General features: G+C 37.3%; 1 protein-coding gene across 1 annotated transcript in view; it reads left to right on the plus strand.

Annotated features, from left to right (window-relative positions):
• SPATA1 (spermatogenesis associated 1) overlaps positions 1–17,681 on the plus strand; it is a 43,162-nt gene extending 25,481 nt beyond the window's left edge. Inside the window, 6 exon segments of the mRNA XM_008064790.2 lie at positions 7,173–7,284; positions 8,239–8,364; positions 11,366–11,544; positions 13,343–13,441; positions 16,482–16,537; positions 16,539–17,681. Of these exon segments, the coding sequence (XP_008062981.1) occupies positions 7,173–7,284; positions 8,239–8,364; positions 11,366–11,544; positions 13,343–13,441; positions 16,482–16,537; positions 16,539–16,569 (603 nt within the window). The 3' untranslated portion in view covers positions 16,570–17,681.
• The last annotated feature ends 374 nt before the right edge of the window (positions 17,682–18,055 follow it).

The following is an 18,055-nucleotide window of genomic DNA, read 5'->3' on the forward strand; positions in this document are numbered from 1 at the left end:
CTCACCTACTTGGTCTGTGCAGAAGATCGATGCATCTTAACATTAGTTCATAACAATTATGGTCACTACTACTCCTTACATGGTCTTTTTATTGGAACAAATTATCACAGCCTCATGTTCCTATTAGGCCAATATTAATATGAAACATGCTTTTTTTCCTCTATCCAGTTAACAGAGAAAACCAAAAGCAGTTTTCTTTCGGCAAACAGGAATAGCAATAGACCTTCATTGTTTTGCTTAAAGCCTATGTCAATTCTGGCTGTCTGTCATAGTTTAGTTCCTAAGGAACTTGACCATTTCATGAGCCCCTTGGGCCTGACGAAATGGAAAGAGCAAATTCTCTAGATATCTTAGGTATGACATATGTTTGTCATAGGGTGGGAGATAAGCCTCAAGAAAATTCAGAAGACTGTCAATTAAGTAAAATTGGGCTGGGCCATGTTGAGGTATCGCCTTGTCCCAGCTACCATTGTGAATGAGATAAAGCATTTCATGGACCTTTTTGGAATTTGGAGAGAGATTTGCTGTATTTGCATATGCTGCTTTAAATAACAAAAACAAACAAACAAACAAAAAAACAATTGAATTGGAAGACTGCCAACTTTGAGTGAGACCTAAATAAAAGAAGGCTTTCCAGGTGGTCCAAGAGGCATTGCAAGCAATGCTGTCACTTGTGTTTTAATGTCCAGCTTATGCAGTGATGTTTGACATGTATTAGATTCGAATGCTGAACAAAGTCTGTGCAAGCCCTGCTAGGAGAACCACAGCTTAGACTCCCTTGGATTTGGGAGCAGAGGCAAGCCATCTTCAGCAAATAATCATTGTTCTACTGTTGCTGAATATTTGTATTGTTTCCAACTTTTATGGATAATGAATACAAAAACAAGAGAGAAATATACTCATGTCTAGAATTGCTGGGAATGCCTGCCTATAACTTAGACAATGCCAAACTGTATTCTAAAATGATTGTACAAATTTACACTCTCACTAGGCCTCCAAGAGATTTCTGTTGCTCTGCCTCTTCAATAACACATGCTGTCTTCACACTTTCAAATGTTTGGCACTCTGGCGGGTGCTTAATGTTATTTCGCTGTGGTTCAAATTTTAATTTCCCTGATCACCCATAAAATTAATTACAGTTTTTTTGAGACAAGGTCTCACTCTGTCACCCAGGCTGGTGTGTGGTGACATGACCATAGCTCACTGCAGCTTTGAACTGCTGGACTCAAACAGTCCTCCCGCCTCAGCCTCCTGAGTAGCTAGGACTATAGGCACATATCACCATGCCATGCCTGGGATTTTAAAAATTATTTTTAGAGATGGGGGTCTCACTATGTTGTCCACACTAAGTTAATTATGTTTTTATACTTTATGGACTCCAATTTTGAAACCTTATGGGGGGGAGATTACCCATTTGAGTATCTCTATTGGGTTGTCTGCCAATTACTTGATTATTATTATTATTTTTCTAGTTGGAGTCTCACTCCATTGCCCAGGCTGGAGTGCAGTGGTATGCTCACAGCCACCCTAGTGTCGACCTGCTGGGCTCAGGCTATCCTTTCGCCTCAGCCTTCCAAGGAACCAGAACTAAAGGCACACGCTACCATGCCCGGCTAATTTTTTTATTTATTGTAGAGATGAGGTCTTGTCAAGTTGCCCAGGCTGGTCTCGAACCCGTGGGCGCAGACAGTCCTCTCACCTTGGCCTCCCAAAGTGCTGGGACTACAGGCTTGAGCCACCGTGCCCGGCTGTCTACCAATTATTTATGACGTATAGGCATTTTTAATATACTCTGAGAGACAGTCCTTTGATGTTTATGTATGCTGCAAGTATCTTCTCCAACTTGTGGCTTATCTATGATCTACCTTGCTGACTACATTACATGTGTATTCCGCATTCTTAATTTTGTCCCCATTTTTCTGTGTCTTGTACTAAGAATCATATGCTAGATTCTCCTTTTATTAGTGTGCTGCTGTGTATCTCTGTGGTTTCCATGGTTATTTGGCATAAAGTTGTTCTTACAGGAATATTATTGCTGTGCGTTATGGAGTGTCCTTCTTTGACTCATTTGATGCTGGCTTTGGCCTGAATTCTTTTTTTTTTTTTTTTGAGTGGGTGTCTCACTCTGTCGCCCAGACTGGAGTGCAGCGACCGCTCCCGGCCACCGCAGCCTCGACCTGCTGGGCTCTGGCGATCCTTCCGCCTCAGCCTTCCGAGTAACCGGAACTACAGGCGTGCACTACCACGCCCGGCTGATTTTTTATTTATTGTAGAGACGAGGTCTCGCCAAGTTGCCTGGATATCACGTGTCAAGATATGCTGCTTTCTTTTCGTTTGGACTTGTTAGCCCTTGTTCTTCCTATTCTCCTTTTATTCAGCCTTTCTGAATCACTTTGTTTTGAGATGGAAGGACAGGCCGAGAGCAGGAAATGCATTTTTTACTCTTCTTCCTAAATCTTAATACAATGATGAGAAAGTAGCTATGCTTTTGGAAGAATGCACACTTTAAGTAAAAATTAACTTTGCCGACATTGTCTTTTTAGCAACAGACTTCCTGCTGCCAGGTATCTCATAGCGTCAATCAAGCTTGCCTAGAGTAAAGGGAATTTGCAAGGCCTAAGACATCATGCATTGGGCAAGGACTGTAAAAGTCATGAAACTTGTCATTACAAAAGTTATGACCACTCAGAGGGAGAGCAGGTGGGGATTTGATCTTCCAATAAATTGGGCACTATCTGCAGGGAGGCCAAGGATCCCCCGAAGCTACCCACTGGGAATGCCGAGGAGATAAGGAGAGGTGCACCCTCCACTAGCTCTAAGGAATGTCGTTTGGGAAGGTGCAGGAGCATTAGAATCCTTGTCACGCCCTTCTCTAGGGGCTATGATAATGTGGGTGGACATTAATGGGTCTCTGTGTCACAGGTTCTCCAAGACATCCACAGATGGTCGAGAAGGAAGTCACAGAAGTCACATGCAACATCTCCAAGAAAAGGATTTGAGCCAGGATTCTGGGGGGCTACAAGGCCACACTCACCTGGAGTGTAGGCCCACTCCCTGTCTGTGGGGGCTGAACTTTTCTTCAAGAAATCTTTTCTTCTCTCACCTCTGTGTGTCGCAGTTCTTTGCATCTACTTGATCTCTGGGTTGCCGGCATGCACCTCCAGCTTTCCAGTCCCGGCAGTGCTGCATGCCTCCCTGTGCCTCTCCGCCCTCACCCGGTCCGTCCGTACCCTAACAAGAAATATCTCTTATGTACAGCCCAGAGTTGGGTTTTGCTTTGTGAGCTGGTCTGAAAATCTTTTTAATTTAGTAAATGAGTCATTTCTATTTACATAATTGATATGATTGACACATTTAGTCTCAGATTTGACGTTTTCTTTTATGGCACAGTTTCTGTGTGTCTTTTACTGTGAGATTTGTTTGCCTCTTCCCCACCCCTCCAGCATTTGGGAAGATTTGTATTTTTGTTCAAATGTTTGCCTTCATAGTGATAGACTTATGCCAATACTCCTGTTCCTTCACTTTTCTTTCTTTCTTTTTTTTTTTAGTGTATGCTTCTGCTTTTTAATTGTTACTTCTAAAATTATGCTCTGACTCATACCGGTCATATGTGGGGCATCAGAAAACGTTCTCTTCTTTCACCTTTTCCCTTCTATTTTCTTCTTTTATTTTTAGTTGTATTATTTCTACTTTGTGGTTAAAGAGTATAGGAGTTTTGTACTATTTGTCTAGTCTTATCCCCTCACCTTTTGGTCTCAGATCTAAAATTAAATATGGTCAACACTTCACTGTCAATTCTTTTGCAGCACATTTTTCAATTATTTCTTGGTGGGATAAAGCTCAATGTATAGTAGAAAAAGCTCCTGAGTAAGACAGTCCCTTCATCCTTGCACATTTAGAACTTTCTCTAGAGCAAGGATGGCCAAAAAGGGGTGTGGCCTGTTGAGTAAGGCCTGTGAGCTGAGAATATTCTCTGCATTTTTAAAGAGCTGTAAAAACAGAAAAAAAGAAGAATATATATCAGAGACTATATGTGGCCCACACATGTTTACTTACTCTCTGGCCCTCTACCGAGAAAGTTTGCTAATGACTGCCCTAGAGTCTTGGTACTTGAAAGATAAGCTTGATTGGCTATAAAATCTTAGGCTTATTTCCCTTGAGTTTCTTTAAAATGTTGCTCTACTGATTTCTTGCTTTATTTGTTACCATTTAGAATTGTGATGTCAATCTGATTTTCTTTTCTTTGTAAACGGACTTGGGTATTTTTGCCTTGAGGGTCAGGGAGTTCCTATAATGTGTAATGGTTTTACCAGGCCATATCTCAGTTGAGAACTGTAGGTCAGGTTTTTCTAGGTACCAGTGGACCCATTCAGTAGGAAAACAAGGAATTATTTTATTTTAAGATTTCAAGTCTTCTTTCTAAAATTATAATTTTAAATAGATCTGTTCCATTGTTTTGTTTTTCTCTTCCAAGGAACACAATTAGTCTTGTCTTAGATCTTCTTAACCTACATATCTGCCACTTTCTTTCTGATCTATTTTACTATTTTCTTTATGTTTCATTTTCTTGGTTCCTTTTATTTCTATTCCCTGGTAACCTTACTATATTTTTGGTCATTTTCTGTTCCCTCTTGGACACTTGCTAATTTATTTGTTTCTGAGAAAATTTTGGTTTCTTTCTTACTTTCTTTCTTGAGTCTGTCCAAACTTCATTTCAAATCTCCCTGTTGGTTTTTTTCATTTTTATTCTGAGTTTTAAATTTTCTGCTTGATGGTATTCATTAATATATGCAAATTAGGCTATGTTGGGAATATTGTTAAGTGTTTCTCTGCTGGTTTTGTTTTGATTTTAGCTCTCAGTTTTGAAGTTGTCTTCTTCAGTAACTGTGTGGATGCTAGATTATTTTGCAGATGTTCACGTTTATTTGTATTGAATTTTTCTGTTCTTGCAGACGACGGGAAGTAGCATTAGGTGGCTCACTCGTTCTTAAATCAGGAGCTCCCTCTTCTGTTGCTGTATTGAAATGCAGTTATTTTTCTCTTTTTAAATTGATGGAGCCTTTGGAGGAAAAGGATGTTTTGGGGGCGATGCTTTTCCACTAACTTAATTCAGTGGAGCTCTTATCGTGACCATTTTCTTCTTTTCTCTTACCAAACTAGCCCCTAAGGGATACATCTCCGTTCCACAGCGTTTTCCTCTCCCCCAGAAGGCGTGTCTTCCCATGATGACCGTCTCTGGCTCCCTACTGTTTTTCCAAGTCCTTTCTTTTGGATTCTTCATAGAAAGTGCTCTGGTCTACTAGTGTTTTTCCTGGCTCTCTCAGTGTTCCTCCACTTCAAGCAGGGCCCTCTCCTTCGAGGCTAGCCCATGACTGATGTTTCCTATGTCAGCCATGTATGGTGCCGACACATAGTCCGCATCTGACTCCGCTCTGATGTGGGCTCCTGACCACACTCTGGTCTAGGGTCTTGATTTCCCCACTTACATGTAAATTAAAGGATTCTGTGTCCTAGTTATGTTGTGGGCATAAATTATGGGTGATTTTATTTGCCTTCTTTTTATGGCAGTTTAGAGGATTTGTGGAGCAGCTCTAATTTAAGTGGTTGCCATTATCCTGTGGGAACTCAATTCTGTAACGTTACAGAATAAAATACACTAGAAAAATAATAGTATAGCTGTCCCCCCTTTCTCCATGGGGGTTACATTCCAAGACACCCAGTGGATGCTTGGGTATACAGATAGTACTGAACCCTGTACATATATATACTATGTTTTTTCCTATGCATACCTACCTATGAAAAAGTGTAATTTATCAATTAGGCACAACAATAACAGCAATAACTAATAACAAAATAGAACAGCTAAACAATGTACTTTAATAAAAGCTACGTGAATGTAAATGTGCCCCCTCTTTCGATTTGTCTTTCTCTCAGAATATCTTATACTGTACTGTGCTATGGGTAACTGAAAGCTTGGAAAGAAAAACCCCAGACAAGGGGGGACAATTATAAATCAAACAGATAAAATAGGAGTAAGAGCTTGATGAAGACAAAAGTAAAAACTAATGAGTTACAGAAGTAAAAAAAAAAAAAGCTAGCAGAATTAAAGTGGTAATGATTGAAACCTGGTACAGCTTGAAGTAATTTATCAAAAAAGGGTAGAAACACAAAAATTAGAAAAAGATGAAAGCAACAAAAACACAAGCACAGAGGAGATAACATACATTAGAATAAAATTCCATACTCACATGTTAAAATATGACAGAATCAATTTTCTAAGCAAATGCAAATGATCAAAATTGACTCATATGAAAACAACTAATAGCCATCTTAGAAAAATTGTAAAGTTATCATAACAAGTAACTGATACCAGAGATCTTGGAAGGAAATCATGTTTAGAAAGAAAAATAATAGAATCTTTTTAAAAATTTTATATTTAAAGTGCTTGTATATAATGTCTAAGTAATAGTGGAATGGAAAGCTGGGTGCAGTGACCCATGCCTATAATCCTAGTGCTTTGGGAGGCTGAGGCAGGAGGATCAATTGAGGCCAGGATTGTGAGGTTACAGTGAGAAAAGATTGTGTCATTGCACTCAGCCTAGGTGACAGAGTGAAAGAGACCTTGTCTCTGTTTAAAAAAAAAAAAAAGAAAAGAAAAGAAAGAAAAGAAAAGCTGGGCGCGATGGCTCAAGCCTGTAATCCCAGCACTTTGGGAGGCCGAGGTGAGAGAATTGCCTGAGCCCAGGGGTTCGAGACCAGCCTAGGCAACATGGCAAGACCTCGTCTCTACAATTAAAAAAAAAAAATTAGCTGGGTGTGGTGGCACGTGCCTGTAGTTCCAGCTACTTGGACGGCTGAGGCGGAAGGATCACCTGAGCCCAGCAGGTTGAGGTTGCAGTGGCCATGTGTGTGCCACTGCACTCCAGCCTGGGTGACAGAGTGAGACTCCAACTCAAAAAAAAAAAAAAAAAAAGAAAGAAAAAAAGTACAATGAGAGACTGGAGCACAAGAGAGAATCTATAGCTGTAAGTACAGAATTGGGAGTTTATCGGCATATAAGTAAAACAAAACAAAAAGCGACATTGCTGGCGTGCATTATTACATGCTTACTGGCAAGTGAAAAAGAATGTGGCACCCTATCCAATCTTACTGATTTTCATGTGTCCTTCCAGACAGGTAAAAAAGAGTACATCACCCTACCGGGTCTTAGTGATTTTCATTCACCTCCTTGTCAACCTGTTCTTCCTTCAGGAACAATTGATAGCTCTTTACTACAGATTGAAAGTAAGTATGGTGACATCATAAGTACAGATGACTGTGAGCTACAGTTAAATAATGTCAATGGGTATTTATTGCTTAATGGATACTGAGTTTCAGTTTAGGAAGATTAAAAAGGTTCTGGAGGTGGATGATGATAGTTGCACAATAGTGTAAGTGTACTTAATGCCTAAAGGAGCTTAAAATGGCAAATTTTGTTGTGCATATTTTGCTATAATAAAAAGTTAAATTATATAAATTTGATGTTGATTATGATATATGTTTAGTCACTAATACTGTTTCATTTAAAAAAGTATACTCTAAAATGTACATTTTTCCATGTAAGATTTAAGTATAATAACTTCGGGTCTAAGATAAATTTACCAAAAGAACTATACCAAAAGATATAAGCATAACTACTTAGGCTTTGCCTAGTTTTCTACACATTTATATAAATGCAGAAAAGACACTATTTTTTTTTTTTTTTTGAGTTGGAGTCTCACTCTGTCGCCCAGACTGGAGTGCAGTGCCACTCCTAGCCACCGCAGTCTTGACCTGCTGGGCTCCAGCGATCCTTCCGCCTCAGCCTTCCATAGCTGGAACTATAGGCGCACGCTACCACACCCGGCTAATTTTTGATTTATTGTGGAGATGAGGTCTCACCAAGTTGCCCAGGCGGGTCTCGAACCCGCGGGCTCAGGCAATCCACTCACCTCAGCCTCTCAAGGTGTGGGATTACAGGCTGAGCCACTGAGCCTGGCTAGGACACACTATTATAAATCCTCTTATGTATCACCCTTGGAAACTGAAATGACTCCTCCACATAGATGTAAAAGCTATACTACAGCAAGGAAAAAAATGTTTGGAGTAAAATTTATTCTTGCTGTTTGAGACACTTTTAAGTTTTATACTCCCTATTTTACCATATGAGCCATCTTTCAGCTTTTAGACATTGATGAGTATGGATTATGATCTCTTTAGGAGAGAAGATTATTGAACAAATGAAACATGTAAAGGAAGAAAGAAGATATCTGGAAAGAATTAGAGAAGAACTAATTAAAAAAGCTGATAAGCTATTTGAACAAAGCAAATTGAAGCAATATTATGGTAAAGTTTATTACATACCTTTTATTACCATAGAGAAAACTTCAGTTTTACAGAGTTGATATTTTTGGAGCAAATAATAAAATTATAGTTATATTTACTGTTTTACTGTTACAGTTTGTTACATGAATGAGGTAAATTCAACAGAGAAGACATGAAATCATTATTCACCTCTATTTTACACCATACATGCTTTACATAGAGTTTTTTTAAAAATTAAAACTCAAATATTTTGCAACTGAAGTTCATTTATTTGTTTATTCATTCCTCCATTCATTTATTAAATAAGTATTTATCAAGGGCCTGTTGAATCCTGCCACTGCTCTCAAGGCTGAGGAGACACTATTGGGAAGACACAGTCTGGCCGCTGTCCCTACAGATCAGTGGGGAAATGATAGTCAAGTTAAGATTTAATGACACATCCTAATAAATGCTGTGAGGAAGGAATGACAGAATTCTATGGCTAGGAATACGAAGGAAGAACACCTCAACTAGATGAGCGAGATGGAGAGAGGCTTCCAGGAGAAGTTTTGGATAGGCTAGCACCTGAGTGAGCTTCTGCTTGGCACTGGAGTCTGGGTCTTCAGGCATATGATCCCTTCTCTTCCCCCCTTCTCCTCCCATTCTCCTTTTCCCAGTTCTCAGAGCTAGTTCCTACTAACCATTTAAGATTACCTTAGATAGCACTTGCTGTAGAAGCCTGCCTTGAGTCCCTTGGACTCCCCTAGTTACTTAATTTGGGGGGTATTTATGTCTGTTTGCCTAGCTTAAGTGAATGAATGAGGGAAGTTAAGAGAAGTCAGTCATGAGATGAGGTCTCGCCAAGTTGCCCAGGCGGGTCTTGAACCTGTGGGCTCAGGCAATCCACTCACCTCAGCCTCCCAAAGCGCGGGATTACAGGCTGAGCCACCGAGCCCGGCAGTCAGTCATTTTCTTGCAATAGAATTAGAAACAGTGTTGTTAGGACTGGTGAAAATAGAACGATGGGCCAGGATGAAAAAAGTATATGCTGATGATTTGAGAGGTGTTGAATGATTTGAGAGGCCTGCATTTGGGGCTGTGTTGAGTATTATAAGGATAAAAGTTATATATAGAATTAACTGGTTTTAAGATTTCCAGTTTACAGCATATTGTTTTTTCATCACTAGAACTAACTGAAGGTTATAGACAGTGTCAGGAGATATTTCTAAAGACTCTGCCTCGTAATATTAATGTGTTATTCTGGAAGTGGTGACAGTGACTCAACCTTGTAGTGTTAAAAGAGTGATTTTATCAGGCAGAGTCAAACAGTGGACTAGAAGTCACAGGCCCTGGATTCTAATACCAGATCCATCTTTTACTTAGGCAAGTTATTTCCCTTTCTTGAGCCTCACTCTTTCTGTTTATGAAGTGAGAATGATTAATCACTTTCTATTTCAACAGGAATATTTCAAGATAAAAGGTATGTATCAGCCATCGAATATTTATTTTTTGCAATGCCAGGATTCAGCAGTGAACAAGACAGATATGGCTCTGCCCTTAAGGAGCTCGCTTCCCATTAGAAAGAGAAAGACAATAATCGAATAAGTAAGACAATGTCAGCTACTGATCAGAGCTGAGGAATCAATTAAAAAGTGTATAGTACGGAGTGATAGAGCAAGGAACAGATGCTTTAGCTAGGGTTTTCAGGGGAAGCATCTCTGAGGAGATACCATTAAGATTTGATTAATAAGGAGGCAGGCATATAGAGATAGAGAGAAAGCAGTCTGAACAAGAACGCGTAGTATCAAGGTGTGGAGATAAGAATGATCCTGCCATATTAAGGACCTGAAATAAGGCCAGTGTTGCTAGAGCATGATAAATAGGCACATAGAGGGAGATAAAATCAGAAAGATCTGCAAGGAGCAGACAGGCCAAGTCAAGGAGCTTGGATTTTATTCTAAGTCAGGTGGGAAGCCCTTGGAGGATTTTAACTAGGGATTTACATAAAAAATATTTTAGAAGGATCAGAATGACTGCTGTATGGAATAGCGTGTAGAGGGGCAAGAAGGAAGCAGAGAGACAGGATGATATTGCAACTTTCCTGATAAAAGATGATGCTCCAGGGATGTGGCACCGGAGAGGGTGGAAGGTGCCAGAAGTATTTTGTCAGTAGTGCCAGTAGAAGTTGCTAAGGGATTGGATGACAGGGCCTGAGGGAGATAAGTAGCTAAAATCTTGAGCTAAATTTCCATATTGCTATACAATTTCAATCAAATTATCTTATTATGTAGATTTTTTTTAATTTGGAGTTTTCATTTCTATGATAATCTAAATGAAATAAACATAAGCAAATTCTGGTATACTAGCAAACAGTTTGTGTTCCTGGTAAGTTTGTATTTAGAATCTTACTGGTGTCAAAGTGATTTCCTAAAATGTTAGCATTTAATTTCCAATTTTCTCAAGGGTCTCAGGTTTGAGAAACTGTACTTTACAGAATTTGGGAGAGATATTTGGAATAATTTTAATAAATGATGAATCAGAATCAGCTGATTTCACAGAACCTAAGTCATTATGAGAGCTGAAAAAACAAGGAAAAAATCTCTCAACTATATCATGTCTTCTACTTTCATAGTTTTAATTATATAAATAATGATTTTAAATAAGATTATGGAAATGAATACATGAATTAATTTGCTTTTCCATAATTGAGGAAAAAAGTAATCAAAATAAGTATATATGTATAAATATGTACCGGTAGTATTATTTTTTTAAAAGATTTTTCTGAAGCAATGACATGTTTAAGGGAGAACTTGGTTGTGGTTCCTGGATTCATCACTATTTTACTATATTTCTAGGAGAGCTTTTTTATTATCCAATGAATATTTCTCCCTTTGCTCTGATGTCTTCAGTGTATAAGGAAGGGAGAAGAGAGGAAAATGGTTTATATTAACATTAACTCTGGGGTCCTTTCCAGTTTGAAAGTTTAATCCTTTAATCATACTCAAACCATAGGCTTTGCTTTTTTTTTTTTTTTTTTTAATAGCCTGCAATGGTTGGAAGAAAAAATACTTGGAAACAAAGAAAGTCACAGCATCGTTGGAGGAGGTTTTAACGAAACTTCAAGAAGATTTGGAACTTTACTATAAACAGTTGCTCATGCAACTTGAAGCCAGGGAGATCAAGATGAGACCAAAGAATATGGCAAACATCACAGACTCTAAGGTACTACTCAATGTGTTCCCCCTTCTGTTAGGAAAGTTCTGTTCAAAATCATACACATCTTTGCTAGTAATGTCATAGTTAGGATGCTCTGGGCTAACTTAAACTTGCTTGAGCAGTGAGGAAATTCATGACCTCATGTAATGGGAAGAGGGTTGCTGAGGAGGTAAAATCAGCAGCTTAAGGATGCCTTTGAAGGCTCGGCACTTTAGATATTTGCTTCCTATTATTTTTAGTGTTCACTTCATTGTAAGATTTTTTTTTTTTTTTTCCCTAATGGTAGCCATCAAGTTGTCAGTGGCAAGTAGGGCTGTATGTTTCCCAAACAAGAAAGAAACTTCTCTCAGAATCATGAAACAGATAAATCTTTCCCTTTATCCTGGAAGGGATCAACCAGGCCTGCCCCAGATCGAAATAGTTGCCGAGGAGTGCTGTGTGCTGGCTGAGGCTAATTAGGAGCTCCTTCTAATTAGGGGTTACATTTCCTGACTCTATGGGCGAGAGACGAATACCTAATGAAGTCAGGCAGGGGACTAACAGGGGACACTGTACTCACATCTGGTGGCGGTGGAGGGCGTATAGCATCCATCGAATTTAAAGACATTCTATAGAAATTATGAAATTATATGAAATTTTTTTTTCTTGAGATAATCTTGAACCTTAGAGACATGAAGTTTATCGACGAGTGATTCTACCATATCATTAAATAACAAAAATTCCAGAGCTCATTTAACAATTGATTTTTGTTGGATTGATCCCATTTCCAAAAACAATTTTTAAATGTATTAATTATGATTAAGTGTTTAGACAGAATAAAATATTTAAAGTTTACTATTTTAGATAAATTTAATATAAAATCCAAACAGGTTGAAGTAATGATTTGTCCATATTAGTTGGTTTGGTTTTTTTTTTTTTGAGCATAGCTGGACTTATTGTTATAAATACTTGATCTTACTGCTATAAAGAGTTTTTTCACAAATTTAGAGAAGCAGTTTAAAATTCATAAATAACTTCTTGAGTGAGGACCACTATAACTCATATTTTTATGGATGAAAACCAAACATTATTTTTATTTTGAACAGGTTTTCATATAGAAAATATAGTATTTCATTATAAATATTTTAAAATAATTCTAATCTGATTCAGCTAATAAAGCATTATGCCCATTTCTAAAGTCTTGCCAATATCTTAAATCTAGTTTATTCCTCTCCTAGTAAGAGCTGTTGGTTTTTGCCATGTTAATTTAAGGGGTAACTTTTACAAATCTCTATTTTTTAAAATAATAAATGAATAACGGTAGAAGAGTGAGTGGTCATACTGAGTGATCTTTCACAGAAACAGAGAACCGAGTATCACATGTGCTCACTCATAAGTGGACCCTGAGCAACTATCATAATACTATGAGAAAAGGATTGGCAGTGGCGAGGAAACTGCCGGGAGGGGGGCGGGGAAGCGGGATTGGCAATAGTGGGAGTCTGCCTGGGGAAGGGGCGGCACACCTCATCAACAAAGGCACCTGCATAATGAACATTGGTATACCTAACCCTGGATTGTATTCCACATCTTTAAAATAAAAACATTAAAAGTTAAAAAAAAATAAGAGTAAGTGGTCTCTAAAATGCAAGAAATCAACAGAAAGTATAGTAATTTACTCCAAAGCAATACGTTTATTTAATGGAACAGGTTATTTTCATGATTTACTCTTTTGATATTTATCTTCAAAATTTATATTAGCAGAGCAGTCACAAATAAAAATGTATAGATGTTATACTAAATAAATATCTTTATATATTTCACACAGAATTACCTTATAATCCAGATCACTGAGGTACAGCATGCAATTGACCAACTTAAGAGAAAACTGGATACTGACAAAATGAAACTCATAATAGAAGTCAAGGTAATATACGTTTTTCCTAATCAGGTTATTATAACATCTATCTCAAAATAAACTATTTTGGTGTTTTAACTTCGAGTCTCAGTAATATAAGAGTAGTCAGGATTAACTGTCTTAAAATCGTTACCTTAACAATAGACAGCATGAGCAAAATAAAATTCAAGAAGAAAAACTAAATCCTATGAAAAGATGCACATTATAACAAGGCCAAAGTAAAATCTGGTAAAATTTCACTAAGAAGAATTAAAGGAAAACGAAGGACCCTGTGAGTCAGTAGAGTTACAAAAAAAATTTTTTTCAAGAAGCAATTTTCCTGTATTAGAGTTATTAATAAATACGTCTGATAAACCCCAAACTTTCATCTGAACTCCTATTTAATTCATTCTCTCTTTCTTGGGTAATGATCTTATTTTCTCTGGTTATTTTCCCAGGTAGTCTATGTTTTAAAAAAACATAAATCATGAGTCTTCTACTAGACGTTAAGTTTCCCTCAGGGCAGAGACAGTGCCTTAGTTCTTAGTTTCTCCCATAGGGCCTTTTGTATAGTAAATATTTAGTAGAAGCTTCTGGGCTTACTTTATTTAATAAGAATTGTGTACAATGAATTATAGCATAGGAATTATCTCTGAAGTACAGTTGTCTTTAAAAACCCTCTTGTTGAACAGAAAACAGGAGAGGATTATATATTTTCATTTAAGTATTCACACTGGGCAGGAAAATAAGACTGATAATGATATGAATGCTCTCAGTTCATTTCTTTATCAACTTTAAGACAGAATAGTGACTCCTTTATAGAATTAGCACTGTTCCATAGAACTTTCTGTGATGATAGAAATGTTCTATACCTGCACTGTCCTATACAGTCGGCTCTAGCCACCTATGGGAGAAAAGGAGCACTTGAAATGTAGCTTGTGTGACTGAAGAACTGAATTTTAGATTTTATCTAATTTTACTTCACTTAAATGTAATAGCTGCATATGGCAACTGGCTACTATATGGACAATTTAGTTCTAGATTCTTTTCACTAGCAGCATTCTTAAGGTGAAGTCCCAGATCAGCACCGAGAAGATTAAAATTTAAAATACAGTAAAAGACCAAGAATAATTTTTAACAGAATTTTAAGCATTCTTATACAGTATGTACTCGAAAAATAATTTGTTAAGTGAAGGAAAACTCTGTATAGAGAGAAAGCCAATATGGACACGTGTGCTCTTAATAATTGGTTGGGTAGAAAGGGAAAAAGCCCCCCAGAAGCTTGAACTACGACTGCCTCAGCAATTTTCTTCTGGAAAGTATGCATGTTAGAGCCTTACCACCTTTGTAAATTTTAACCTTGTAAATATCACTTTAGGTCTGAACTCAGCTTAGAATTATTAACACAAACACAGTAAAGACAAGTAGAATAAAAAGAAAAAAGAGAACAAAGTTTTCAGCTTACAGACTAGGAAATAGAATCCTCTATTTAACCTTAGTGTCTGATTGGCATCTAACAGACATTATGGTAAGTATTTATTGATTTCTGAATAATCGACCTCAAACAGCCCTACCTGTAAGATTCAGAACTAAGGAGAAAACCTAGCCTGAGTCTGTTGCAACCATGTTTATTCAAGATACGCATAAGTGACACCTCAAATTTTATTGTTCTATCATCTGGAGATCCTGTTTAAAAATGCGGGGTTCTGGCTCACTAGGTCTGAGTGAAACCTGAGTTGTTTATGCCTAACAAGCTCCCAGGTGATACTAATGTTGCTGGTCCACAGACAGGACTTGAAATAGCAAGGTCCCCGGCACCAGGTGCTTGGAGTTTGAATCTTGCCCTAACTCGTTTAATACCTTGAGCAGGTTGCTTAGCTCCTAGGGGTCTCAGTTTTCTCAACTGTAAAATGGAGATAAGTAATAATATCTGCCTTAGTAAATTTTTTGAAAAAAAAGTCAAGAGGCTAATATACTTAGAAGAGTGCTTGCCACAGAATAAATAGTATTTATTATATTTCTTAAATATCTATTCAGTTCCAAAGGGCTAGGAATTAAGGTTTTGATTTTTTTTTTCTATTTTGGGATTTGGTTTTCTTTTTAATTTTTTAAGTATTTATTTTTTTATTTTCTATGTTGATTCAGGGGTTCACGTGCAGCTTCTTTACAAAGGAATGTCGCACGATGACGAGGCTTGGGCTCCTGCAGAGCCCGCCACCTGGATGGTGGACATGATGCCCAGTGGGTGGTTTCCACCCCTACTCCCCTCTGCCTTTAGGAGTGCCCCAGTGTTGTTCCCATCTACCATTTTATTTTTTTATTTTAAAGATGGGTACAATTCAGGGTTGGGTATACAAATGGTCATTGTACAGGTAAAGTTTGGGCCTCACTTTGGTCCCCACTTCTCCTGGTTTGAGATTAGGTACCCTTGTTAACGAAGTGTGCCCCCCTCCTGGCAGTTTCCCACTACTGCCAATCTCTGCCTTACAGTATTATGATAATTGCTCAGGATCTACTTATGAGTAAGAACATGTAGGACTCAGCTCTTTGTTTCTGTGATGGATCACTCAGTATGATAGACTCCAAGTCCATCCAAGTTGCTGTGAAACTCATAATCTTGTCCTTCTTTGTGACTGCATAATATTCCATCGTGTGTATGTGCCACATTTTTTAAATCCAGTCCACTTTTGATGGGCAGCACAGTTGGTTCCATATTTTTGCTATTGTGAATAATGTCTGCATGCACATGTTTATTACCATTTTCTTTACACATTGAGAACAAGAGATTTTGAAACCTAAGCAAAAGATAACATTATTTCTCACTCTAGTTTTTAGAATAGTTCAATTATATTGTCCCTATATATTAATACAGGAAATTATCTCACAGCATACCTAGCAGTAGATAAAGCATGCAGGATTTACTGTAGGAATCCAGTGGGAATGAAGGTGCTGAAGGCAGATGAGAGAACACAATTAAAGCAGTTCCAAAAATCCTATTTACATAACAATGACGATGTGTTTCTAGAAGGGTGAGATGAAGTTCATGTTTGAAAGGTAATTCTTTTTATAGATGAGAAAGCAAGCAGTTTCAGATTTACGAACACTGAAAGCTGAACTGGCACAGAAGAAAGTTAATACATCTTTACAACCTCAATTAGGTATGCTAATTTAAGACTTCCATTTGTCAAAAAATGTCAATATTTATTTCCACAGATTTGTTTAACTGCTATTCTTCTTGGCAATGTTTTATATACGTCATAAGGTTTATCTTTCTTCACTTTTCATGGGGATATTACAAAGTGTTTCAGAAAATATTAGACGTAACATAAAGCAAAAGATGACAGGTTTTTTTTTAAGATTTCAAGGTTTTTTTAACCTATTATTTTGCAACACTATATTCTTACTTTTCATCCTAATAATCTTAACATTTAAAAGCTAATATGACTGTAAAATCTAATTACAAAGAAAAACACGTTTTAATGAGTAATATATTTGCATAAAAGCAGAGACTTCATTTAACTTAATTTGTTAATTGTATCTTAATTAAAAGAAATCTGAAAATATAAAAGAATAGGGATACTGAACTTGCATCCAGAGCTATGATAGAGATTATTATCTAAGAATTTAAATTTATATATTTATTCCAGAAATATAAAGTCAACAGTGACTCAACATACACAATGGAAAGTTAATTTTACTCTGTCATAAACAATTGTGTAAATAGGATATATCATATTCTCATAACAGATGGTTGAATCATCATTTATTCCAATTTGGAGGTGAGAAATGTACAGGGAAGGCAGGGTTTATGTAAATCCAGAGTTCAAAGATGCAGATTTTTAATCCATGTAGGTATAGAAACTAATAAGGACAGCACATGTTGTTTTTAACTGCCTTGAGAGAGAGAATAGAGACTTTATTACATTTAGAAAAGTTTTTTTTTGCATAAAATCGATCTTTTAGAAAGAGGAATCAGTTGAGAACTAATCAATGTCTTAAGATAATTAAAAATACAATGCAGTTGTAGAAAAAGAAAAATTTAACCATGAAAAGAGAACTAGCCAAGAAATAAATTATACATGTACATAAATGAAGGAATATGAATAATTAGAAGTGTAAACGACAATGAATAGATTCAAGTTCAACATCAAGATATTCCTATTATTGAAAATTTTACAGGTGAACCTCATAAAAATATTTTAGTTGGAAAATATTAGGTAGTTCTAACTTACTAATTACAATTTTTTTTTTTTTTTTTTTTGCGTCAGAGTCTCACTCGGTCGTCTAGGCTGGAGTGCAGTGCACACACACGAACACCGCAGCCTCGACCTGCTGGGGTCAGGCAATCCTTCCTCCTCAGCCTTCCAAGTAGCTGGAATACAGGCACGCGCCACCACGCCTGGCTAATTTTTTTATTTTATTGTAGAGACAAGGTCTCACCAAGTTGTCCAGGCTGGTCTCGAGCCCCTGGGCTCAGGCAATTCTCTTGCCTTTGCCTCCCAAAGTGCTGGGAATACAAGTGTGAGCCACTGCACCTGGTTAATTCAAAATACTACTAAGTTATCTTCTTGTATCTTGTAAGTACATTTAAACTCTTGTATTCTTTTAAAATTCTTACTCCCTAGAGGTTTCGTCTAGGTACCT

This window comes from Carlito syrichta, unplaced genomic scaffold, assembly GCF_000164805.1.
Source record: "Carlito syrichta isolate Samal-C Ts95f unplaced genomic scaffold, Tarsius_syrichta-2.0.1 Scaffold308051, whole genome shotgun sequence".
Lineage (NCBI taxonomy): Eukaryota > Metazoa > Chordata > Mammalia > Primates > Tarsiidae > Carlito > Carlito syrichta.